This window comes from Saccopteryx bilineata, chromosome 1, assembly GCF_036850765.1.
Source record: "Saccopteryx bilineata isolate mSacBil1 chromosome 1, mSacBil1_pri_phased_curated, whole genome shotgun sequence".
In the NCBI taxonomy this organism is placed as follows: domain Eukaryota; kingdom Metazoa; phylum Chordata; class Mammalia; order Chiroptera; family Emballonuridae; genus Saccopteryx; species Saccopteryx bilineata.
Window position 1 is genome coordinate 214,550,582 of NC_089490.1, and position 27,107 is coordinate 214,577,688.

The 27,107-nt window shown below is 42.6% G+C and overlaps 1 protein-coding gene and 1 long non-coding RNA gene across 5 annotated transcripts in view; one reads left to right on the forward strand and one right to left on the reverse strand.

The window, feature by feature from the left end:
* The window catches only part of LOC136308159 (uncharacterized), a 36,018-nt gene extending 15,995 nt beyond the window's left edge, over positions 1–20,023 (forward strand). Inside the window, exon 2 of the long non-coding RNA XR_010726060.1 lies at positions 19,520–20,023. This is a non-coding gene — a long non-coding RNA (uncharacterized lncRNA). The remainder of the gene's footprint in view (positions 1–19,519) is intronic.
* TARBP1 (TAR (HIV-1) RNA binding protein 1) overlaps positions 1–27,107 on the reverse strand; it is an 87,167-nt gene that overhangs the window by 34,188 nt on the left and 25,872 nt on the right. For 2 of the 4 annotated variants that reach the window (XM_066235322.1, XM_066235313.1), the window contains exons 12-20: positions 26,039–26,211; positions 20,511–20,608; positions 17,185–17,346; positions 13,980–14,167; positions 13,305–13,563; positions 13,015–13,200; positions 10,854–11,044; positions 10,614–10,685; positions 7,530–7,650 (exon numbers count right to left, since the gene is read on the reverse strand). In XM_066235322.1, the coding sequence (XP_066091419.1) occupies positions 7,530–7,650; positions 10,614–10,685; positions 10,854–11,044; positions 13,015–13,200; positions 13,305–13,563; positions 13,980–14,167; positions 17,185–17,346; positions 20,511–20,608; positions 26,039–26,211 (1,450 nt within the window). The remainder of the gene's footprint in view (positions 1–7,529; positions 7,651–10,613; positions 10,686–10,853; positions 11,045–13,014; positions 13,201–13,304; positions 13,564–13,979; positions 14,168–17,184; positions 17,347–20,510; positions 20,609–26,038; positions 26,212–27,107) is intronic. The other 2 variants (XM_066235331.1, XM_066235338.1) reach the window with 2 other exon arrangements.

Consider the following 27,107-nt stretch of genomic DNA (forward strand, 5'->3'; position numbering starts at 1 on the left):
AGTCCTGAGAGGAAAGTTTATAGCATTACAGGCATACCTCAAGAAGCTAGAAAAAGCTCAAATAAACAACTTAACCCTGCATCTAAAAGAACTAGAAAAAGAACAGCAAGTAAAGCTCAGAGCTAGTAGAAGGGAGGAAATAGTAAAGATCAGAGCAGAAATAAATGACATAGAGGCTAAAGAAACAATACAGAGGATCAATGAAACCAGGCGCTAGTTCTTTGAAAAGGTAAACAAGATCGATGAACCTTTAACGAGACTCACCAAGAAAAAAAGAGAGAGGACTCAAATAAATAAAATTAGAAACGAGAGTGGAGAAATAACAACTGACACAACAGAAATAAAAAATATTTTAAGAAAATACTATGAAGAACTGTACGCCAAAAATCTAGACAACCTAGATGAAATGGACAAATTCCTTGAATCATATAATCTTCCAAAAATTAATCTGGAAGAATCAGAAAACCTAAACAGACAAATTACAACAAATGAGATTCAAACAGCTATCAAAAAACTCCCAAAAAAGAAAAGTCCTGGGCATGATGGTTTCACAAGTGAATTCTACCAAATATTCAAAGAAGAACTAACTCCTATCCTTCTCAAGCTATTTCAAAAAATTCGAGAGGAAGGAAGTCTTCCAAACTCCTTTTATGAGGCGAGCATAATTCTCATTCCAAAACCAGGCAAAGACAACACAAAAAAAGAAAATTATAGGCCAATATCCCTGATAAACTTAGATGCAAAAATCCTCAACAAAATATTAGCAAACCGGATCCAGCAATACATGAAAAAAATCATATACCATGATCAAGTGGGATTTATTCTTGGGAGGCAAGGCTGGTACAATATTCGCAAATCAATCAATGTGATTCATCACATAAACAAAAGAAAGGAGAAAAACCACATGATAATTTAAATCGATGCAGAAAAAGCATTTGATAAAGTCCAGCACCCATTCATGATCAAAACTCTCAGCAAAGTGGGAATACAGGGAACATACCTCAACATGATAAACGCCATCTATGACAAACCCACAGCCAACATCATACTCAATGGGCAAAAATTAAAAGCAATCCCCTTAAGATCAGGAACAAGGCAGGGGTGACCCCTTTCACCACTCTTATTCAACATAGTTCTGGAAGTCCTAGACACAGCAATCAGACAAGAAAAAGAAATAAAAGGCATCCAAATTGGAAAAGAAGTAAAACTATCATTATTTGCAGATGATATGATATTGTATATAGAAAACCCTAAAGTTTCAGTCAAAAAACTACTGGACCTGATAAATGAATTCGGCTAGGTGGCAGGATATAAAATCAATGCACAGAAATCAGATGCATTTTTATACACTAATAATGAACTGTCAGAAAGAAAAATCAAGGAATCAATCCCCTTTACCATTGCAACCCAAAAAATAAAGTACTTAGGAATAAATATAACCAAGGAGATTAAAGACTTGTACTCAGAAAATTATAAAACAATGATAAAAGAAATCGGGGAAGATACGAATAAGTGGAGGCATATACCATGCTCATGGCTAGGAAGAACAAACATCATTTAAACGTCTATATTACCCAAAGTAATTTATAAATTCAATGCAATACCGATTAAAATACCGATGACTTACTTCAAAGATATAGAACACATATTCCAAAAATTTATATGGAACCAAAAGAGAACACGAAGAGCCTCAGCAATCTTGAAAAGGAAGAATAAAGCGGGAGGTATCACACTTCTGGATATCAAGTTATATTATAAGGCCATTGTACTCAAAACAGCATGGTACTGGCATAAGAACAGGCACATAGATCAATGGAACAGAACAGAGAACCCAGAAATAAACCCACAGTTTTATGGACAACTGATATTTGACAAAGGAGGTAAGGAAATACAATGGAGTAAAGACAGCCTCTTCAACAAATGGTGTTGGGAAAATTGGACAGCTACCTGCAAAAAAAAATGGAACTAGACCACCAACTTACACCACTCACAAAAATCAACTCAAAAGGGATAAAAGACTTAAATGTAAGCCGTGAAACCATAAGCATCTAAGAAGAAAACATAGGCAGTAAACTCTCTGACATCTGTCACAGCCATATATTTGTCTCAACAGGCAAGTGAAATAAAAAACAGGATAAACAAATGGGACTTGATCAAACTAAAAAGCTTCTGCACAGCTAAAGACAATAAGAACAGAATAAAAAGACAAACTACACAATGGGAGAATATATTTGACATTGCGTCTGATAAGGGATTAATAACCAAAATTTATAAAGAACTTGTAAAACTTAATACCAGGAAGACAAACAATCCAATCCAAAAATGGGCAAAAGAAATGAATAGACACTTCTCAAAAGAGGACACACAGATGGCCAATAGGCATGTGAAAAAATGTTCAACATCACTAATGATTAGAGAAATGCAAATTAAAACCACAATGAGATATCACCTCACACCAGTCAGAATGAATAAAACAACACAGAATAAGTTCTGGCGAGTATGTGGAGAAAAGGGAACCCTCCTGCACTGCTGGTGGGAATGCAGACTGGTGCAGCCTCTGTGGAAAACAGTATGGAGATTTCTCAAAAAATTAAAAATCAAACTGCCTTTTGACCCAGCTATACCACTTTTAGGAATATATCCTAATAACACCATAGAACTGTTCCAAAAGGAGAAATGCACCCCCATGTTTATGGCAGCATTGTTCACAATAGCAAAGATCTGGAAACAGCCCAAGTGTCCATCAGAGGACGAGTGGATTAAAAAGCTTTTGCATATATATACTATGGAATACTACTCAGCCACAAGAAATGATGACATAGGATCTTTTACAACAACGGGGATGGGCCTTGATAACATTATACTGAGCAAAAGAAGTAAATCCGAAAAAACTAAGAACTATATGATTCCATACATAGGTGGGACATGAAGATGAGACTCAGAGACATGGACAACAGTGTTGGGGGTACAGGGTGGGGGGGGAGAGCGAGGGGGTTGGGGGAGGGGAGGGGCACAAAGAGCATGGCTTTTCAGCATTTGCCATATTCCCCCTTTAATCTATAGACAGACAGCAAATATTTACTTATGGTGTTTCCACTATAAAGACTGCTGTCTTAGGACAAATGCTGATGAACTATTTCAGCAGTTCCTCCTTCTTCAAAGAATTATATGTCAACATAGAGCTCCATGTTTCATAGGACATACTCAAGCTCACTCCATGCTCCCTGCTCCCTGGAGCTTTAACACAAGGGAATGCCTTTTGTTGTTGTTGTTTTCTTTATTTATTTTTTGTATTTTTCTGAGGATGGAAATGGGGAGGCAGTCAGACAGACTCCCGCATGCGCCTGACCGGGATCCACCTGGCATGCCTACCAGGGGGGAATGCTCTGCCCATCCGGTGTGTTGCTCTGTTGCAACCAGAGCCATTCTGGCGACTGGGGCGGAGGCCATGGGGCCATCCTTAGTGCCCTGGGGTGGCTTTGCTCTGGTGGAGCCTTGGCTGCGGGAGGGGAAGTGAGAGACGGAGAGGAGGGAGAGGGGGTGGAGAGGTAGATGGGCGCTTCTCCTGTGTGCTCTGGCTGGGAATTGAACCCGGGAATCCTGCACACCAAGCCAATGACTCCTATGGGTCTCCCATATCATGCTTTTTACTTAAAAAAAAAAAAAATTTACATTTCTTTTGAAGACTGATGAACAGGAGACACCAAATCTTTTTCGCCTGCAAACTACTACCTTCTTTATTAGATCCAGCTAATAACACTGTTTTGTCTTTTTCCAAATAGCTCCAGATATATGGAAAAGATTTATATAGGCAGATGGGGATCCTCAAACCCCTCAGCGAGATCTTCTGAGCATGGCTTTTAAGATACCTAGAGGCAGAAAAAGCCCAATAGAGATCAGGGGAACTACCAGCTTTTAGGATACACCCTTAAAGGCTCCAACGCCCCAAAGGGGTCTCCTAGGATGCCATCTGGGTCCTGCTTCAATAGTGGAAAGGAAGGTCATTGAGCTAAAGCCTGCCAGGCTTACATGCCTCTGCTGTGAGGAAACGGACACTGGAAGGTAGGCTTCCCCCTCACTCCTCTAAGGGAGGGTTCAGTCTCTTCCAGCCCTGCTCCAGCCACCTATGACCTAACCTTGCCCAGAAAGCTGGGGTTTGCCACTGAAGGCGCCCAGGGCCATCGGCCCCATCTATGACACTGTGGACAAGCCTAGGGTATTTCTTCTAAGAAGCAGGTAAACTGATCTCATTTGCACAAGGGCCACTTAAACTATGTTTTGCCTGAATAGTCCGGTTTTTTATTCTTCCCTCAAAGATCTCTGTTGTGGGTGTTGATAGTCCCATTTACTGCTGCTTTGCTTAATATATAGTGTTTCCTTTATCCCTCCTACCTCAATGTCCCACTCATATTTCAGGCTGGGACCTACTCCTAATTTAGAGCTCTCTTTCCCCCTTTTGCCAACTTGTATTATGAATTTACCTTTGCCACCCAACTTAGTGTATCCCAAGGTTCTCTTTACCATGCCACAATCGCAGAGCTCCAGGGAAAAGCAACCTGGTCTCAACTCTCCAGGCAGAGGAGAACAGAAGCTCCATATCCACGCATGCTGCAAATGGCTTTTCCAGTCTACCTGAATCATTACCAGCTAGAAGCAGCAGTCATTGGGACTTGGACATGAGCTGCAAAGTACAGAATGGTGACAACAATTCCAGTGCCATGCGGACTTTTCCTGTGTGGACTTTTCCTGGACTCCTGCTCCCTGTGACAGCTCCTAACAGACTGAACTGTGGTTGGGTTGCATTTTTCAGGGATTTGGCATGGAGATGGGGCCAATTTGGACTTGGTGAACATGTTAAGGACACTACTCTTTTATGGATTCTTGCTGTACTGGCCAAGAGTTTTCTTAAAGGCTTTTAATCATTGTAAAAAAAATAGAAGATTGGATAAAGAAGATGGGGCACATATACACCATGGTATACTATTCAGCTAGAAGAAATGATGACATCGGATCACTTACAGCAGAATGGAACCTTGATAACATTATGCGGAGTGAAATAAGTGAATCAGAAAAAAACAAGAACTGCAGGATTCCATACATTGGTGGGACATAAAAGCGAGACTAAGAGACATGGACAGGAGTGTGGTGGTTACGAGGGATGGGGGGAGGGAAGGGAAGGGGGAGGGGTACAAAGAAAACTGGATAGAGGGTGACGGAGGACGATCTCTCTTTGGGTGATGGGTATGCAACAGAACTAAATGACAAGATAACCTGGAAATGTTTTCTTTGAATATATGTACCCTGATTTATTGATGTCACCCCATTAAAATAAAAATTTATTTATAAAAAAAAAATTTTAACAACAAAAAATGTCCATATTACCCAAAGCAATTTATAAATTCAATGCAATTCCTATGAAAATACCAAGAACATACTTCAAAGATAAAGAACAATTATTCCAAAAATTTATATGAAACCAAAAAAGAACACAAATAGCCTCAACAATCTTGAAAAAGAAGAATCAAGTGGGTGGTATCACACTTCCGGACATATAGTTATACTACAAGGCCATTGTACTCAAAACAGCCTGGTACTGGCATAAGAACAGGCATATAGATCAATGGAACAGAACAGAGAACCCAGACATAAACCTACACCTTTATGAACAATTGATATTTGACAAGGGTGGTAATAGCATACAATGGAGTAAAAGACAGTCTCTTTAACAAGTGATGTTGGGAAAATTGGACAGCTACCTGCAAAAAAATGAAACTAGACAGCCAACTTACACCATTCACAAAAATAAACTCAAAATAGATAAAAGACTGCCTGACCAGGTGGTGGCGCAGTGGATGGAGCGTCGGACTGGGATGCGGAAGGACCCAAGTTCAAGGCCCCGAGGTCGCCAGCTTGAGCGCGGGCTCATCTGGCTTGAGCAAAGAGCTCACCAGCTTAGACCCAAGGTCGCTGGCTCCAGCAGGGGGTTACTCGGTCTGCTGAAGGCCCGCAGTCAAGGCACATGTGAGAAAGCAATCAATGAACAACTAAGAAGTCGCAACGCGCAGCAAGAAACTGATGGTTGATGCTTCTCATCTCTCTCCGTTCCTGTCTGTCTGTCCCTGTCTATCTCTGCCTCTGTAAAAAAAAAAAAAATAGATAAAAGACTTAAATATAAGTCATGAATCCATACGCATGCTAGAGGAAAACAAGCAATAAGCTCTCCGACATCTATCGCAGCAATATATTTGCTGATGTATCTCCACGTGCAAGGGAAATAAAGGACAGGATGAACAAATGGGCCTATATCAAACTAAAAAGCTTTTGCACAGCTAAAGACAATATGAACAAAATAAAAAGAGAAACCACACAAAGGGAGAATATATTTGACAATATGTCCGAAAAGGGGTTAATAACTTAAATTTATAAAGAACTTGTAAAACTCAACATCAGGAAGATAAACAATCCAATCAAAAAATGGGCAAAAGAAATGAATAGACACTTCTCCAAAGAGGATATACAGATGGCCAATAGGTATATGAAAAAAATGCTCAACATCACTAATCATTAGAGAAATGCAAATTAAAACCACCATGAGATATCACTTCACACCAGTCAGAATGGCGCTCGTCAACAAAACAACACAGAATAAGTGTTGGTGAGGATGTGGAGAAAAGGGAACCCTCCTGCACTGCTGGTGGGAATACAGACTGGTGCAGCCATTGTGGAAAACAGTATGGAGATTCTTCAAAAAATTAAAAATCAAACTGCCTTTTGACCCAGCCATCCCACTTTTGAGATTATATCCTAAGAACACCACATCAACGAGTGAAAAGGAGAAATGCACCCCCATGTATATGGCAGCATTGTTTACAATAGCCAAGATCTAGAAACAGCCCAAGTGTCCATCAGTAGACAGGTGAATTAAAAAGCAGTGGTACATACACACAATGGAATACTATGGGGCCATGATAAAGAAGAAAACATTCTTTTTTGCTACAACATGGATGGACCTGGAAACTATTATGTTAAGTGAAATAAGCCAGTCAGAGAAAGAAAAAATATCATATGACCTCACTCATCTGAGAATTCAGACAAACAATATGAACTGAGGAACGGAATAGAGACAGAGGCAGGATCAAAGGGACCAGAGGGAAAGGGGATGATAGGCTGATAGGATGGGATGAGAGCAGAAAAGCAAATCCTAGAGGGAAGGGGGGAGGGAGTTACGGGGAGGGGGACAGGGGGGAATGTACTGAGGAACATGAGGGAGGGGAGGATATATTCGGGGAGACACTAGAATCTATATGTAAACACAGTAAATTAATTAAAAAAAATAACTTCGCAGACTGAAAACCAAACCTGAGTTGGACAATTACTAAGATCTAACTAAAAATATAGAACATAAATCTCATGCTTTTTCTTGATATGAAAACATTTAGAAATACGTATTTTGTCAAGATAAAATGTTAGATATTGACTTGTTAATAACACAAAAACAAAGAAACTTTAAAGTAAAAAAAAATATTTACTTTATGTAATAGCTTGATTGCGAGATCTTCCATAAACAACTTATGAGACATATTTGTGCCATCTAATAAACACAGGAATTTGACAGCACAAATTCTGACATAATGGTCCTCTCTTTGGGTACTAAAAAATATGAAATGATGGACTATGTTAATACATTTTAACAACAGAAAAATATTAGTTTCAAAATGCCAAAACAAATATCAAAACCTTCCAAAGTTTTCTAAAATTAACTAGGTCCATAATTAATGATAGTGTTTTTTAAATTCAGGAGACAGAAGGTAACAAATGAATTGGTGCAAGGAGAGTCCGTACAGCAAGTCTGATGAGCACAAAGGCACCCAGACCTGTGGAAAGACTGCACACACACAGCTGACCCTGGGTCAGTGACGTCTATCTGTGGATAAAAGAGATCACTGCTTAGGCAGCGATTGCTGAGCACGTGGACAGCCCCATTCTCTCAGGGCCCAGATGAGGCCTCAGAGGCCTTAGTGGCTCAGCTGGGCTACAACTGTACTTTCTCTATGTGAAGGGTGAGCTCGGGAAGCACCCAGCATTTTCCTATCAAGATGTGTCAAGATAAAGTAAGTGACACCGTTAATATTTCCAAAGTTCATTATACCTTATAATGTAAAAACAAATGTCTTTTTAATTTAACAACAGAACATTTGTCTAGTAGAAATCAAAGTTATTTTGGAACTATCAACTAAAAAAGTTTACTTTTGTTGCCCTGGCCGGATAGCTCAGATTTTAAGAGTGTCAGCCTGAACATAAAAGTTGCCAGTTCGATCCCCAGTCAGGACACAGGAACAGATCATTGTTTCTCTCTCTCTCTCCCCTTCCTCTCTAAAATAAATCAAAAAAATATTTTTAATTTTACTTTTGTTACTACACTAAACTGATTAAGAAAATAGATCAATTAAAAACAATGAAAAAATGTGTATTTTCAATGAACAGCAGAAGATAAAAAAATAACTGTCACTTAAAATAATAAACCCTGTGATAACTGCACACAACTGTCATATGTTGTCCTAAACTCTAAAGTCAAAGTGAATGGCCTGACCCATGGTGGCGCAGTGAAGAAAGTGTCAACTTGGAATGTTGATGTTGCTGGTTTGAAGCCCCAGACTTGCCTGGTCAAGGCACATACAAGAAGCAACTACTGAGTTGATGTTTCCTGCTCCTCCTCCCCATCCCTTTCTCTCTTTCTCTCTCTTCTCTCTGAAATCAATAAATCTTTAAAAAATTTTTGAATAAAGTAAAAGAAATTAAAAATATAATACACCATTTTCACTTAAATATATATATTAGTGAGGAAAGAGAGAGACAGGAAGACAAGAAGGGAGAGAGATGAAAAGCATCAACCCATTGTTCCATAGTTGCATCACATTAGTTATTCATTGATTGCTTCTTCATATGTGCCTTGATGGGGGGGAGGGGGACCACAACAAATGAGTGACCCCTTCCTTAAGCTGGTGACCTGCCAGTGACCCCAACCTGTTGAGTCTGTACTCAAGCCAGCAACCTTGGGGTTTCAAACCTGGGACCTCAGCATCGCAGGTCAAAGTTCTATCCACTGCTCTACCATTGGTCAGGCAACATCATCTTCTTCTTCTTCTTTTTTTTTTTTTTGTGAGAGGAGGGGAGGCAGAGACAGAATCCCACATGTGCCCTAACCAGGATCCACCTGCAAGCCCACTAGGGGGCAATGATCTGCCCATCTGGGATCTGGGGCCCTTGCTCCATTGCAACCAGAGTAATTTTTTTGTGCCTGAGGCAGAGGCCATGGAGCCATCCTCAGCACCTGGGGCCAACTCGCTCCAATTGAGCCATGGCTGCAGGAGGGAAGGAGAGAGAAAAAGAAAGAGAGAGAGAATCAAGAGGGGGAGGGTGGAGAAGCAGATGTGTGCTTCTCTCTTTTTTTGGGGGGGGGGTTTCTTGTGTGTATGTGTGGCAAAGACAGAGAGAGTCAGAGAGAGGGACAGATAGGGACAGACAGACAGAAAGGGAGAGAAATGAGAAACATCAATTCTTCATTGCAGCTCCTTAGTTGTTCACTGATTGATTTCTCATATGTGCCTTGACCCAGGGGGGGCTACAGCAGACCGAGTGACCCCTTGCTCAAGCCAGCGACCTTGGGCTCAAGCTGGTGAGCCTTGCTCAAACCAGATGAGCCCGCGCTCAAGCTGGACCTTGGGGTCTCGAATATGGTTCCTCTGCATCCCAGTCCAATGCTCTATCCACTGCGCCACCATTTGGTCAGGCCAATGTGTGCTTCTCTTGTGCTCTGACCAGGAATGGAACCTGGGAAATCGACACACCTGGCTGATGCTCTATCACTGACCCAACTACAACACCATCTTCTTTTTTTTTTTATTTACTTATTCATTTTTAGAGAGGAGAGTGAAGGGGAGAGAGAGAGACAGAGAGGGAGAGAGAAGAGAGAGAGACAGAGAGAGAGAGAAGGAGGGAGGAGCTGGAAGCATCAACTCCCATATGTGCCTTGACCAGGCAAGTCCAGGGTTTCGAACCAGCGACCTCAGCATTTCCAGGTTGACGCTTTATCCACTGCACCACCACAGGTCAGGCAACACCATCTTCTTTATAAACACACACAGGTTTTTGAAAATTATGTTAAAAAAATAAAATATTTTAAAAAGCTATTTGATAAGCTCCAAAAATATTAATTCAGAGATTATATAAGAATAGTCTTATCCCAGAAGTCTAAACTTTAGGACCTGTTGGAGGACACTTTTGTGTGAGTGACTTTTAGCCAAAAAGAAATAATGTGTGCTGATGATCACCCATCAACCCAAACACAGAGGGAAATGTTTCGTGTTCCCCAGTCATTTCCTTGTTTGTGATGGACTTTTCACTATAAATTTTTAAGGTTTATCGAATTGTAGTAAAGTGACAGATCTGAAGAAAATATATTAGCAAGGGAATATAATTTCTAACAAACCTTTAAAAGCTCATTCAGCTCATAATAAACGTTTATTAAACTTAACAAATATAGAATATTTTTATATATGTTAAATTCTGAATATTCCATTTATGACCAAATGTGAAAAATCCCTTGTACTTACTTTTCAGTAACAACATTGGCCGCACAATTGTGTCCAAAGTTTTCTATAAAGGTCTGTACGTCTTGAATGAGTCTTTCCATAAAATACATTGACAAAGAACAACAGGTTTTAGATTAAAAAAAAAGTTAAAGTTATGTAACACTTTATATTCTGCTAATTGAAAGCCTCAAAATAAACACAATTCTACCCATGTAGGCACTTAATATAAGTGAGGTCAGATTGAGGTAATGGCATGCTCACCTTTGATCACGCCTAAACACAGTTCCAAATACACAAGCCTCAAACACCAGCTCACTATAATTTCCCGCATTTGATAAGGACCCTTGGGACACATCTGAAGCAGTAGCTACCCAAGACTGGCAGCAATAAGTTATCAGTGTATTGAAGACTCCGGTTTTTATAGCAGACAATTCAATCATCTTGTATACAATCTGAAATGAAAAACAATGGTCACCCTAACCTTTGACGAAGTAGGTGTTTTCTCTAAAAAAAAGTAGTGTTGCTAAAACCTGACATGTGACTTCATTCAAATGGTAGTTCCAACATAAGCATGAATAGTCTAAAAAATTAAAAATTCTTTGTCACTAGGATTCTGTAAGATGTTCAGTAATCACAGAATGTGAATCTTCATTTCTCAATAATAACAAAATTTTACTAATGGTGACATTTGCCTGGAACTGTCCAAGAAAAGCCACTGTCCACCTAGAAAGAAAGGGAGGAAAATACCTCCCCCTGCAATTTAAGTTTTCTTTGCATTTTGTCAGTGGTTTCCCTCCCCTTAAGGCAGCAAAGACCTTGGTCTCTCAAGTGTGTGACCAAGAAGGCAGCAGGGAGAGCAGGGTCATAAAAGGGCATACGTCCCATCTTCCCTTTAGATAAAGGCAGATGTGTGTTCGTAGGCCTGATGTCACTCCATCACATGTGCTCCCCACTGTGTATCAGTGTTTATAAATGCAAATGCCTCCAGAAATCAGAAGTTCCCTGTAACTAGGTTACATACAGAGAAATAAGTCTCATACAAGAAAAGCAACAGCAGCCTGACCGGTGGTGGCATGGTGGACAGAGCATCAACTTGGAATGCTGAGGTCCCAGGTTTGAAACCCCAAGGTCGCCAGCTTGAGCACTGGGCCACTGGCTTGGGCCCAAAGATTGATTGCTGGCTTGAAGCCCAGCGTCACTGGCTCAGCTAGAGCCCTCTGGTCAAGGCACATATGAGATGCAATACATGAACAATTATGAGTTGGTGGTTCTCATCTCCCTTCCTGTCTCTCTTGCAAGAAAAAAACAAAAGCAATGGCATGAATGCAATAACAAGTGGCACTGAGACCTGCCCTCGGTGCCCAGATAACACGAGGACTGGTATGGACTGGCGAAGAGGGATGGGCAGGTGGCTGGCCAGCACCTGCTCCATGCCAGGAGACGGCTGTCTTGTAGGAACAACCAGGGTGGCCAGGTCATCCCATTTCCTAAGGTCTTTATGCACATCTCCCAGTTCTTGAAAGCTGGCAACACATTCAAAGTTTTAAATGTCCTATAAACCAAAGAGCACACGTCTGTGAGGCAGATGTGGCTCAGGGACTACCATTTCACCTGCCCTCTGACATCTAAGATTCTTTTGTTCCTACTCCTAACACTGAAGAAGGTTCAAAGTGATCACTGACTGAATGAATAAATGACAAATCTAACATGCAGTCACAAACATAGCTTTCTTCCTCCTTACGTACTAAAAAGAAACCCACTTTTTAAAATTTATTGGAGTGACAATGGTTAATAGAATTATATAGGTTTCAAGTGTACTTTTCAGGTAAAGCAGTCAGACCCATAGAAACAGAAAGCAGAATGGTTGCTGGGGGGATGGGGGAAAAGAAGTTTAATGAACACAGTGTATTATTCCTCTTGCAGGATAAGAATGTTCTGGACAGCCTGACCAGGCGGTAGTGCAGTGGATAGAGCGAGTCAAATTGGGACACAGCAGACCCAGGTTCAAAACCCCAAAGTCACTGGTTTGAGCATGGGCTCATCCGGTGTGAGCAGAGGCTCACCAGCTTGAGCGCAGGGTTGCTGGCTTAAGTGTGAGATCACAGACATGACACCATGGTCGCTGGCTTGAGCAAGGGGTCACTCACTCTGCTGTAGCCCCCTAGTCGAGGCACATAAGAGAGAGCAATCAATGAACGACTAAGGTGCCACAATGAAGAATTGATGCTTCTCATCTCTCTCCATTCCTGTCTGTCCCTCTCTAACTCTGTCACACACACACACACACACATACACAAAAGTCAAAAGTTCTGGACAATCTGTCAAAGCAATGTGAATACACTTAACAGTCCTTAATGTGCTCCAAAATGGTTAAGATGGTAAATTTTGTTAGTGTTTTTTACCTCAATTAAAAGAGAGTTACCTCTTTTATTTTGAAATATGCCTGGCCCTTGATTTCTGCAGCAACGGCAAGAACTTCAGTATCAAAAACAAACCGAACAAATGCTTTTAAGTTAGGCCAGAATATCAACTGGGTGTTGCTTAAAGATATAATTCTCCAGGCCATGTCAAAAGCCTCTATGCAGACAGATTCAGAGGAGGCCAGAAGCTGGTGCGGAAAAAAAAAAGAGAAAGAAATGCATAATTATCACTTAATTCAGAACCTGATGTCAGCCCTCCAGTTCCTCTCCAGCTCATGGCTCCATGTCCTACCTTGGGGACCAGCAGCTTCATGCAGTGGAATACGGGAAGAACATGCTCCGCAGGAAGGACAGTGAGGGCGCTGAGCGCAGACCGCAAAGTCCTCGCTGGCCTCTGAACAGCAGGTAGAATGGGTTCCAGAAGGTCACCCTCCGAGGCTGGGATAAGGGAGTGGTATTTTTTCAGCAGAAAAGAGAGACAGACCCACTGATCATGAATGTATTGTGAAGCTATTTTCCCCCATCCTCGAGATGATGACTCTTCAAAACAACTGAAACGAAACATCAAGTCATTGCGTTGTCTTAAGTCTGTCTCAGTTTCATTTGCATGTGTACACTCTCCTTCCGAGAGGAGAAATTAAGCAGAAATTATTAAATATCTTGTCTACCAAACACAAGGAAACCACATGGACATTGACTTTCTTCCTAACTACCCTAAAAGTAGGTACTTTCATTCACTTTATCTGATTCAATGAAAAAAAAAGGGGAGAAAGTTCATGAGTTTCCAGGAATGGAGATGAATAATGTGGTAATACATGATCATCCTGAATGCAGCCTCATCCCCAAGTTTCCAAAACCCTGTCTGCACTGCTGGGTAGTCACCACAATGACGTGGACAAGAGTGGGCTTTTCAACATGCGCAGTAGAAGCCTTTTGTGGATGCACTGACTCCAGGGGCCAAACACACCTGCTCTGATCCTCTGGGTGTGGCTTCTGCAGCATTTGATTGAGTGGAAGGGAGGCAAGGAACCTCTCCGTGGGCCCAGCATCCAGGGGGTCCAGCTGCAGCTCTAGCTCCTGGTCAGTGGCCCCACACACCGTGGCCAAGGCAGCCATGCTGACCACTCTCTGAATCTGCCTCCCCTGCGTCAGCTCCTGAGGAGGAAACACAGCAACCATCACTTTCCAGGAGCGGTCCTCGCCTGTCAGGACCGAGCTACCCTCTCTCCCTTCCTGCTCCTAAACATCAGAGGGCACAAAGGAAATCCAGGGCATGCACGCACTCTACAGACGGGCAGTGAATGAATTTAGTGACAATCAAGCGCAGCTGGGAGACTGAGCAAATAGAGAACCTCACCTGGCAGGCTGGTTCTGGGACAGTACATGAAAGACCTGCCCCCAACCCACCCCCCCACACACACACACACACGCGCACCGGTCTGTGAGTTAGGACTCTCAGCCTCCTCCTACTCAATTACATATTTGGATTCAACAACCCCATGAGTGAGTCTTATTTTAATGTTAGCTGAAATATGTCTTAATAAAAGGCTCCAGGTATGTTTGTAACTACATCAATCAGCTGTGTGCTGCTTTTGGAGGTGACTTGGGAGCCATGTGGCTGAGGTCTGAGTCCTGCTGTGCACTCAGAACCAATGTGACTGTGGACATACTGCACCTTGGTGTTCTGAGAAATGGAGCAGCCACAAATCAACCTCCAGCTTACTGTAAAAATGAAATAAATAGGCCCTGGCCGGTTGGCTCAGTGGTAGAGCATCAGCCTGGCATGCAGGAGTCCCGAGTTTGATTCCCGGCCAGGGCACACAGGAGAGGCGCCCATCTGCTTCTCCACCCCTCCCCCTCTCCTTCCTCTCTGTCTCTCTCTCCCCCTCCCGCAGCCAAGGCTCCACTGGAGCAAAGTTGGCCCGGGCACTGGGGATGGCTCTATGGCCTCTGCCTTAGGCGCTAGAATGGCTCTGGTTGCAACAGAACAATGCCCCAGATGGGCAGAGCATTGCCCCCTGGTGGGCATGCCGGGTGGATCCCAGTTGGGCGCATGCAGGAGTCTGTCTGACTGCCTCCCCGTTTCCAACTTCAGAAAAATACAAAAAAAAAAAAAAAAAAAGAAATAAATAGGGTGTCTCACGTAAAGCACTCAAAACTCTACAAGGGGGAGCACAGGGGAACAAACCAGGACAGCCTGCTTCCTACTCAGAAGGAAGGTTACAATTACCCACAGTAACTGGAAGGCAGGAGTGCAGGCAGGAAGGTGGACACACAGAACCAGCACCCAAGAAACCCAAGCAGTTCTCCCAAATATGCCCGCAGTGACACCGTTGCCAAAGGAACTTCCCACTATTGATTCCATCCCTTCCCTCGCCCCCCAAAATATACCGTGTCTCCACAAGGAAGTTTAGAAACATGGCCAACATACAAAATAAAATTCAGTGTTACTTTTGAGCCAACAGTCCTCGTTAATCTTCATGTAATTCAGCAAATGACTAACAAAAGCAAACCCACCTTTAATACTGTGTGTGGTACATGGTTTTCGCCTTTCAAATGTATAATGTACTAAGTTGTACTAGATAAGATGCCTTATCATTTTAGGGCAGTTCTTGAAAACCTTTTTTAAAATTAGATCCAACTTCAGTATTTATTCTTTAAATTTTATTTACTGATTTTAGTAAGACAGGGAGGGAGGGAGGGAAGAAGGAAGAGAGGGAAGGAAGGAAGGAGGGAGAGAGAGAAACTTTGATCTGTTCCTGTAAGTGCCCTGACTGGGGATTAAACTGACAACCTCTGTGCTTCGGGATGATGCTGTAGTCAACTGAGCTATCTGGTCAGGGTGAAAACTTTCAATTAGGTAATTAAAGCAATCAAGTAGCTTCACTGTCTTAATTAGCAGTCCAGACTAAACTATGATTCAAGTCAACCTTATTAAGCACTTACCATATTAAGTAAACACAACTAACACTGATTGAGGACTCTAGATCCCAGGCACTGTTCTAACATGTATGAGCTTGCGTTCATTTTCACATCAACACTATAACCCTCATTTTGCAACTGTGGTGTATGGGTGTATGTGCACAGAAAAATTAAGTATGGCAATTTCCCCAAGGTCACAGAGCTAGCAAGGATAAAGCCAGGATTCACCCTGACTCAGGCTGACTCTTGAGCCTGAGCTGTGACCACTACACCTCATTATGTCATGCTTCAGAAGTGCCTCTAGTACTGAAATCCAGTGGAGAAGACATACATCTCTCCAAAAACAAGTGATGAAGATAAACACCATGTGGACGCAGAAGGAGCAATAGGAAAATAAAATTGACCCCAAGAAGGCCTCTGAGAAAACGTGGTCTGAGTTGGACCAAAACAGGCCACTGACACATGTATACTGGAGGGAGGGAGGACACTCTCAGTGGGAAGACTGGATGGAATGAAAGCCTAGATGGGGAAGGACGTGACACATGCCCATGGCCTTGAAACTCTACCTGGTGGCCCAGAGCAAGGCTGCACAGATGGAGGCAGTGGATGACAATGATGTAGAAAGCCAGGTCTGGAGGGCTCTGGACACTGGACTAATGAATTTGTACATGTAATGTGCCATATACTGGGACATGAGCAAGGAACTAGTGCAGATTTCTTTCCTAGATCTAAATGATGTCAGCACACCTTTGTTATTACCATATTTCCCCATGTATAAGACGCACCTTAATTTTGGGGCCTGAAATTTGAAAATAAATGTATTACATATAAAGTTATTGAACTCAAGTTTTATTCATCATAAAATTCATACAACTCATCACTATCAAAACTCCCATCCAATAGCTTGTATTCATCTGTGTCTTAGAACAAATCACTGTCTTCAACAATGAGAGCAAACAAGCACAAAAAAGTGGGAAATGCAAGTAAAAAAATCTACAACCACTGTATAAGAAGCACCCAGTTTTTAGACCTCAATTTTTTTTTAAATGGTACATCTTATGCATGGGGAAATATGGTATATTATGGGAGTCTCAATCCTCATCAAATACTACAAATAAAAGACACAATTTTAAAAATTAAGTTTCAGCAGATGCCTTTTATGATATCAAAACACTGTACATATACATAGCAAATATATAATTCATGTAAACCTACTGGACAAACCCAAGCCCCTAGTCACAGAGGGTTACCTGTGCCCTGTCCGTGTCCTGAAGATACTGAACGGATGCAATTTCCAAAGCAGAAACCACTCTCCAGAGGGGGTTACCCCTCTTCCACCCCACCTTCAGATGGAGATCTGTAAGCTCAGTTAAGACCTGAAGGTATAAGTGGCAACAATCCAGGTCTGACACCTGAGAGAGACAATAAAGAAACAAGAAGGCCCATGATTTTCACAGAACTACGAGAGTTCAGACAGTGTAGTTTGTTTAAAGCACTAAAACAGGACACTGATGGGGGAAAACGCCATTTCCCCCGAGAAGCTTCCCACACTCCCTCCTTGCAGGGCAAGGACCTCCTTCTCTATACATCCTCAGTAACCAGCCTTTAGCACAATTACCTCACAAACCACAACCAACTCTCTGGCTTCCACCTGAGTTGAGACCTAGGAGGGCAGAAACTATGTCCCACTAGTTCTCACACCCAAGTAATGCATCGTCAACAGTATCACTGACAGCAAAGACCACTTGCTCTGTTTCAGGAAGGTCACCACACTCCATTCTCACAAGGAAGGTGACCCACTTTCCTAAGATGATGGTCAAGTATCAGAGAGCTTAAGCAACTTACCTAGCATCTCAGAGCTAGTGAGGGGGAGAGGCAGAACTAACCGCAGGTCTTTTTGGCGCAGACCCAGGCAGAACTGGGCTCCACTCAGTTCTACCACTCAACAGCTCTGTGACCTACATCAAGCTGCCTAAGCTTGTCAGGCTTCTCTTCCTTATCCACACAATGGGGAGGGTGGTATCTACCCATCATGAGGCTTTTGAAAGAACTGAGAAGTATGCTAAATGGACAGACAGTTAGGCCTCAATTATGGTTGCTATACCAGTTAATACACCCTCAGAGGCCTCAAAGAAAGCACATGCTTCTTAATTTAATGTTTCACTGAGCAACCCCTATGAGCTGGGCACTCTGCCCAGTGGTGGGACAGGCTTCTGCAGCTGGTTGGATGACAGTCACAGGGATGAAAAACTGGAGAAACTCTCAGGAATGATAGGAGGTCTGTTGTGAATAGCGAAGTGTGAGAAATTCAACTTGAGTTGTCAAGAGCAATTGGCTGAGCGGGTACAAAGGTCTGAAGAGATCTGGGGTGAAGATGGTTATGGAGACAGACAGGAGGGTCCCTGAAATGCAGAGAAGATCATGGCGACAGAGAAACAATGGGAGGAAGAAAACAGTCTGGGCCGAGATTTAAGCTCCTACTTCCAAGGCTACATGGTAGAGGATGGACATTCAGAGAAAATACAGGAGTAAGAGGCACAGAAATGGGCAAGCCCAAGACAAGACAATGTCACAGAATAAAGAGGGCACTGTTGGGGGGGGGGGCAATTAACTGTGTCCAGTGGGGCCAAAGAGTCAGGGAAAACACATTTGAAAGTATCTGTCAGGCACTAAAGTTAGGAGACAGTCATTCTGCATCCTGACCGAGGTGGAGGCCAGAATGTGGGGGGGGAGTCTGGGTCCAGATGGGGTCCCAGAGGGGATGTGGAGTTGAGCTGAGAGACTCTGGAAGCTGTCTCGGTGCTCACGAAAAAAATGCAGGAGGACAGGAAAGGCTGGAAACTCAAAGAGAGAATGGTCAAGGGTGGAGAGTCCTGGAGAGGCTGGAGTAGAGCAAGCCAGACCCGACCCCACCAGGACTGGGAGATGGGTTTGCTTAGGCATAGCCCACAGTTTGAAATGGAGGCAAGTCCAGCCCAAGGGCACGAGGTAAGTAAACTGAGGCTGAAGTGCAGTGCAAAGGAGCCTCTCCCACTCAGAGACACCCTGCTGGCTTGAAACCAGCTCAGAAACTAACAAACACTGAAAATCGGACTTTTTTCCCTGGGAGCCGGTTGTGGAACATGGACCATCACCCTGCTGAGTAGTGGCAAGTAGGGAAGAGAGTTTTGCTGAACTTTAAGCTATCCAACAAATGTACATACTTGGGAATTCTAATACTTAATTTATTAAAGAGCGCATTTTTCCAGATAATTTTAAATTATCACATACTGAGTTTACTTTTTAAAACCTTTGTACCTAAAAGATAAAATCACATAACCTTTCCCCTTTTAAAGTTATTTTTAGCTTCAAACTCCAAACAAAAACACTTATGTTATATAATGTGCACATGAAGGTTTGTTATAGCTCTTCTGTGTATGTCTAAATATTTCTAGTCCTGGCTGGTTGGCTCAGTAGTAGACTGTTGGCCTGGCATGTGGAAGTTCCAGGTTTGCTTCCTGGTCAGGGCACACAGAAGAAGCGACCATCTGCTTCTCCACCCTTCCCCCTCTCACTTTTCTCTCTCTCTCTCTCCCCCTCCTGTAGCCATGGCTCAATTGGAATGAGTTGGCCCGGCGCTGAGGATGGCTCCATGGCCTCTGCCTCAGGCACTAAGAAGAGTTCGAATGCTGAGCAACAGAGCAATGCCCCAGATGGGCAGAGCATCACCCCCGGTGGGCTTTCCAAGTGGATCCCAGTCAGGGTGCATGTGCAAGTCTGTCTCTCTGCCTCCCTTCCTCTCACTTCATTAAAAAAATTCTGTAACCAAAATAATACTGATAATAAAGTGATACTGGAGCAAAACAAACAAAAAGTTACAATTTTAGTCTAGTTAAAAATAAACACTCCCACTACAATGTTAGCTTACTTAAGCAATACTCACTTGGAGGGCTTTTTCTTTAGTTAGTTCCTTGCCCTTCTATCATAACATCTCAAGTCTTTCAGTATCAACTTGTCCTGTTATATTTTCTTACTTGCTAATCAGCTATATAATGTGCTTATTTAACTAATGTACTTAACTGGATATTTTAATAAAATTTGTTAAAATAAGTATTTTTCTTACATTATTGACACTAATGATTCTAACTGCTTCAACATTTGTCCCTAGGGACTTCAACCAAAAATGAAAAAAAATTAAGAATAGATATTTTTGTAAGAATTGGTATTTTAAAAATATTCTTGAAGAAAGGGGGAACATTATTTTTTTCATGAGTCCTAGAAAAAAACAGATGACATGAAGAGTAGAGACAAAGAAAACAGGTACACTCACCAAGCATCCTCTTATCTTAGACCTACTCTTCCCACCCATACTCATTGCAGAATCACTCCCTAGCTTTAAAAATGCAGATGCAGCGAGATCTGGTCCCATCCCAAACCTGCCAAACCAGAGACTCTCAATCTTGGAACCAAATATGCACCCGATATGCTAAGCACCACAAATACGCTGCATTTTCTTTTCAGTTTAACACTTTGCCTGCAGTCAGTCATCACTCCAATATTGAGGGAAAGAATTAAAAAGTCACCGATGAATACTTACACTACTCAGTTCATTCATAGTCAGTCTCCTGAGGAGAAATTTGGAGATGCTCTCTGTAGTGGACACAACCAAGTCCTGAAGGAGGGTAAACACCTCATCTGTATGGGAAAAGTGTGCAACTAAGTAACAGAAACAGTTGTTTGGTACAAAACACACCAGTCTAGTAAGAGTACAATTACATTAAGCACATGGGTGAGTCACCCAAAATGGATTCCAATGATACAGTCATTGATTCCACCACTGGGAAACAAGCCGTTAACCTTAGAAACCCCCCAGCAGCTTCTGCTCTGCACACAGCTACCAACCCAGACTGAGAAATCATTGCCAACAAGTTTATACTAAAAGAAATGCTAAAAAGTATGTTCTTTTCTTTTTTTAAACAAAACGGATATGATGTCACAGAGAAATACAGGAAGGGGGACATGAACAAAGAGCTAAATGACCATCAGTACACAGGGGATGGGGTGGGCTCTTCCCTTGAGTTCTTTAAAATGTGTTTAATGGTTAAAAGCAAAAAATATAACATTTTATGACAGAGTTTTCAACAAATGTAGATTTAAAACAACTATAACATTGTGGGGGGATAAAGGTGCCTATAAGGTCATCACGTGTCTACATTCACTTCAAGCAGTAAAATATGAATTCGACCTGGATGTGGAAAATTAGGCTGTGCACACTGTAGTCTCTACAGCATCACAAAAAAATCTTTGGACAGTTAGAAAAAACAATAAATCAAAATAGAACCTGACCTGACCTGTGGTGGCACAGTGTATCAAGCGTCGACCTGGAATGCTAAAGTTGCTGGTTCAAAACCCTGGGTTTGCCTGGTTAAGGCACATATGGGAGTTGATGCTTCCAGCTCCTCCCCCCCTTCTCTCTCTCTCTCTCTCCTCTCTCTCTCTCTCTCTCCTCTCTAAATGAATAAATAAATAAAAAAAATACATTTAAAAAAAAAAACAATACAAAAAAATAAAATGAGGTCCTGGCCAGTTGGCTAAGCAGTAGAGCATCAGCATGATGTGTGGATATCTTGGGTTCGATTCCTGATCAGGGCACACAGGAAAAGTGACCATCTGCTTCTCCACTCCTCCTGCAGCCATGGCTCAGTTGGAGCAAGTTGGCCCTGGGCGTTGAGGATGGGTCCATGGCCTCGCCTCAGGCACTAAAATAGCTCAGTTGCTGAGCAATGGAGCAATGGTTTCAGATGGACAGAGCATAGACCCATAGAGGGCTTGCTGGATAGATCCCAGTCAGGGTGCATGCAGGAGTCTGTCTCTCTGCCTCCCCACTTCTCACTAAAGAAAAAAATTTTTTAAATTAAAAATTTTTAGAAATTAAAAAAAATAAAATGACAGGCCTAAATCCAAACATGTAGTGATTATATTAAATGCAAACAGTCTATCCCAATGAAAGACAGAGACTGTCAGATTGGTTAAAGAAATCATAATCCAACTATATGCTGTCTAAGTAAATACATACAATAAAAGTAAAAGGCCAGAAAACATATACGATGCAAATTCTAACCAAGTAGAATAATAAGGGTCATTGCATAATGATAACACATAACCCTAAGTGTGTACACACCAACACAAGGCAAAACTGACAAAACTCAAAGGAAAAAGAGACAAATCTAAAATTACAGCTGGGGATGTCAGCATTCCTCTCTCAGTAAGAGAAAGAGAAAACAAACTCAGCAAGGACAGAAAACTGAAAAGTCCACACAACTCTTGGACATACCTGACATTTACAGAACAGTATTACCCAACAACAGCATACATGTTCAAGTTACACAAAACATTCAAGACAGACCACAGGCTAGATCATAAAATAAACCTTAACAGATATTTAAAAACTGAAATTGTACAAAGCATGCTCTCTAACTACAATGGAATTAAGTTAAAAAGCAATAATAGTAAGATAACAAATGTCAAAACCTCAACTGGGATAATAACTAAAAGATATCTCACACTTAAACTATCCAAAAACAGAACTCATCTTTTCTCCAAAATCTTCTCTAAATCTAGTTTTTCTATCTTAGTTAAAGGCAATTCCAATCTGTCCAACTTCTCCAAAAATTAATGAACCTTTGAGTTTTCTCTTTTCCTCACAGCCCACTTCTAAACCATCAGGAAATCCTGTTGGCAGAACAATCAAAATATATCCAAAAAACCTAACTTGCTGCACCCTGGCCGGTGCCTGCTCTGAGCCCAGCAGTTCCTCTTTGGGCCTTTGCTCTGGCCCCTCTGGCTTCTCAACAATACAGCCAGAGAGAGCTTTTTATAATCTAAGCCAGACCTTAACACTCCTCAACTCAAACCCTCTCATAAAAGCCATCTCCTTAAAATGGGCCGCAAAGCTCTACACAACAGTCACCCGCCCCCTTTACCATACCTCTGAAAACTCCTCTTTGAGAATGCCTCACACCGCTGCCTCCTCAGACAGCCAGCATTACACTTGGGCCTCACTTGACCTCCCTGGTCAGCTCTGCAAGTCTCTGCTTAAATGTCACCTCCAGAACAAGACCTCTCAAACAGCCTAACTAACCCTGTGACCCTGAGCTCCCAGGCCCTGCACATGATCTCACCTCCCCTGTCTTGTTTCTCTCCTACCTATCAGATTGCCATGTGTGTTACTGCACTGATGCTTGCCACGCAACTCCCACCCACGCCCCTCCCACTATACGCTGCAGCCTGCACAAGGCAGGCAAGGCTTGCTTGTGTCCACTTCCGTGGTGTATGCCAGGGCTCCACACAGTGCCTGGCCCAGATCCTGGATGAAGGAACCCCTCACCAGATCAAAGGACTTCCAGTCTCTCTCGATTAGGACAAACATCTTCCAAGCTCAGCATCAGCGCAGAAACCACCACAGGTTAAATGTCGAAGAGAAAACGCCGCTAGCCCTCACTTTCCAATTTCCTTCACTTACTATGAGTCATTCCAGCTTTAACAGGTTTTAAAAGAACAAATACAAAACAAAGAGGGAAGTCACTCTAGTCTATTTATTCTCTCCAAAAGATGTAAGAAGCTAGGTGATGGTTGAATGGGGATTTATTATGGTATCTCTATTTTTTGTTAAAGATTTCCATAATACAACACTAAAAATTAAATTTAAAAAATTTTAAAACACAACCAAGTTAAAGTTGCCCAAACAGCAAGCACACTGCCAAACGGCAGTCTCACCACTGACAGTGAGCACGCCTTGATGCTTCTGCCTCTCCCAGCAGCTGTCTATTCAACCCAGTACAGGTAGTTCATTCCTAGCCAGTTTGCTCATTTATAAAATGGAAATACCGTTTCTTCTTCTCTCATCAAAGATGTCTTTCAGGATTAAGATCTAAAGTTAATTAAAACTTGAGATGGCTTATCAGTTGTAGAAATTAACTGTTATCCAATTAAACAGATACCGTATTTCCCCACGTATAAGACGAGTTTTCCAAAAAAATTTGGGGTCTAAAAACTGGGTGCATCTTATACAGTGGTTGTAGATTTTTTTACTTGCATTTCCTGCTTTTTTGCGCTTGTTTTTGTGCTCATTGTTGAAGACAGTGATTCATCATCAAACACAGATGAGGACAAGTTAATGGATGGGAGTTTTGACAGTGATGAGGAGTTGTTTGAATTTTATGATGAATAAAATGTGAGTTCAATAACTTTATATAATACATTTATTTTCAAATTTCAGGCCCCAAAATTAAGGTGTGTCTTATACATGGGAGCATCTTATATTTGGGGAAAAACAGTATTTCTTTGAGTCTTCCCCAGTAATATAAAGAGGTCTGCAAGTGGAGCAATGGGAATGCTTATGCCCAGATGAGACATAAAATGTGTGTACAACTCCTTGGTGAACATGCATGCACCTTAAGAATAAGAACACTGGGGCCCTGGCTGTTTGGCTCAGTGGTAGAGCGTCGGCCTGGCGTGCAGAAGTCCCGGGTTCGATTCCCGGCCAGGGCACACAGAGCGCCCATCTGCTTCTCCACCCCTCCCCCTCTCCTTCCTCTCTCTCTCTTCCCCTCCCGCAGCCGAGGCTCCATTGGAGCAAAGATGGCCCGGGCACTGGGGGTGGATCCTTGGCCTCTGCCCCAGGCGCTAGAGCGACGCCCCGGAGGGGCAGAGCATCGCCCCCTGGTGGGCAAAGCGTCACCCCCCTGGTGGGCGTGCCGGGTGGATCCCGGTTGGGCGCATGAGGGAGTCTGTCTGTCTCTCCCCGTTTCTAGCTTCGGAAAAATACAAAAAAAAAAAAAAAATAAGAACACTACCTGAGGATTCCCATGAGCCCAGGACACACCAACGGTGTCCACGCAGCAGCACATGCAACAGTAATCCACTACACGCAACCTAATGCCCTGCAGCAGGTGGGGAACCATGCTGTCCCCACAGTGCAGGTCACCCAGCAGGACTGATGAAGCTTAGTAACATACTAAGTGAAAGAAGTCACAGAAGACTTCTTCCAGTACTGTACCATTTCTATAAAGTCCACAAGCAAGAAAACAAGACGATACTGGTGAAACCATTTTTTAAAGTGCTCATGAGTGATAGATCAAAGTCAAAAGTAGGAGGCCCAAGGAGTGGGTGGAGGAACACAGGTAACTGCTCCTAGGCTGGGTGCTGAGCTCACAGATGTTTACTTTGCATCCTAACATACATAGCCTCCTGTGTGTCAAATACCTGAACAATTTTCCAGGAGGTGTCACGACCTAGTGCTGAGCTGTCAGACAGTCAGGACAGGTCAAATGATTCAAATTTGCACCCTCACAGAGTTGAAATCTTATAGAAGTTACTGTTACATGTACATCTTTTGCTTCTGCTACCATTATCAAAACTATCAGACCTTGGAAACTAGCATATATTAAAACCTAACCTCAGCAAAATCAGGTTTAACCTAATACCAATGTTTCTCTATAATTTTTTAAAATTTTAAATTTCTTCAATTCAAAAACAAAGTTGGTCACAAGGATTGGGAATCAAGGTTTACCCACCAACATGCTCATTTCTAATGTCCACTGAGTTTTTGATGGCGGACTGACATACACCTTACTTTAAGGAGAAAAGAAAAAGCTCAATGCTTCCACCTACTACAGCAATGCTTTCTATAGGAAGTATTTTCCACTTAAAAGATGCTCAGAGATTAACGTTTAAACACAATTATAAAACTGCTGCCACTCTCGGTCTAACTACTTCCTGCAGATCTGGCCTAGCGGCATTAGAAATGGATCTTGCTTACACACATGAAACAGGGGTCATTTTCAGTGGTCTAAAAGTCAACAGCAGGCATAAATTTAAAAAAAATAAGTAAAAGCAAATGAAACCACACTCTAAAATCAATAGTAATCAACAGATGCAAACACTAGCATCTGTGAGGGCAGCGCTGTGCCCTCCCTGCTGTGTCCTGCACACCAGGAGACCCCCAGCAAACAGCCACTGCACACAGGAAGCTGTCTTTCTATTTTGAAAGGTCAAGGATCTCCTTTCATTCTAAAGATCAACTACATATCAAGCAAGACACTCAGAGAAAATCCTTGTCCTCACCAGCCTCAGTGCTGGAGCCCTTCACCGGGCACGTGTGCAGTAGCTTTACCAGCAGCTGCAGGCACCGGTCGGTCTTTGGCAGGGGCATGTAGGCATTCGTACCAAGCTTCGCCAGGACGTCCAGAAGAGGGTCCAAGAATGTCCTCAGTATACTCTGTGTTCTCTGCTTCTCACTAGACACCAAAAACACACCCAAACCAAGCATTGCAAAAGCATAAAAAAATTATTTTCCACTTTAATCTGAGGAATTGGTTAACTAGTGGACCACCGTATCTCCCCATGTATAAGATGCTCCCATGTATAAGACACACCTTAATTTTGGCCTGAAATTTGAAAAAAAAATGTATTACATAAAGTTATTGAACTCAAGGTTTATTTATCATAAAATCCATACTACTCCTCATCACTGTCAAAACTCCCATCCATTAGCTTGAACTCATCTGTGTCTGAGGACGAATCACTTTAACAATGAGTGCAAAAACAAGCGCAAAAAAGTGGGAAATGCAAGTAAAAAAAATCTACAACCACTGTATAAGACGCACCCAGTTTTTAGACACCAAATTTTTCGGAAAAGGGTGCATCTTATACATGGGACAATACAGTAATTAGAAGCACTCTAATGGATAACCCAAACACCCAGCACATCCAAGGACTGAGCTTTCCCTCCTAGCTGCTCCTGGCCTTCTGGTCTGTGCCCTGTCAGGGTCAGCAGTGAGCCACCCACATGAAAGTGCAGGGAACAATGTACATGCTCAGCTCTGAGCACAAGATTAGAGGAAATTGGCCCTGGCCGGTTGGCTCAGCGGTAGAGTGTCGGCCTAGTGTGCGGAGGATCCGGGTTCAATTCCCGGCCAGGGCACACAGGAGAAGCGCCCATTTGCTTCTCCACCCCTCCGCCACGTCTTCCTCTCTGTCTCTCTCTTCCCCTCCGGCAGCCAAGGCTCCATTGGAGCAAAAATGGCCCGGGCGCTGGGGATGGCTCTGTGGCCTCTGCCTCAGGCGCTAAAGTGGCTCTGGTCGCAACATGGCGACGCCCAGGATGGGCAGAGCATTGCCCCCTGGTGGGCAG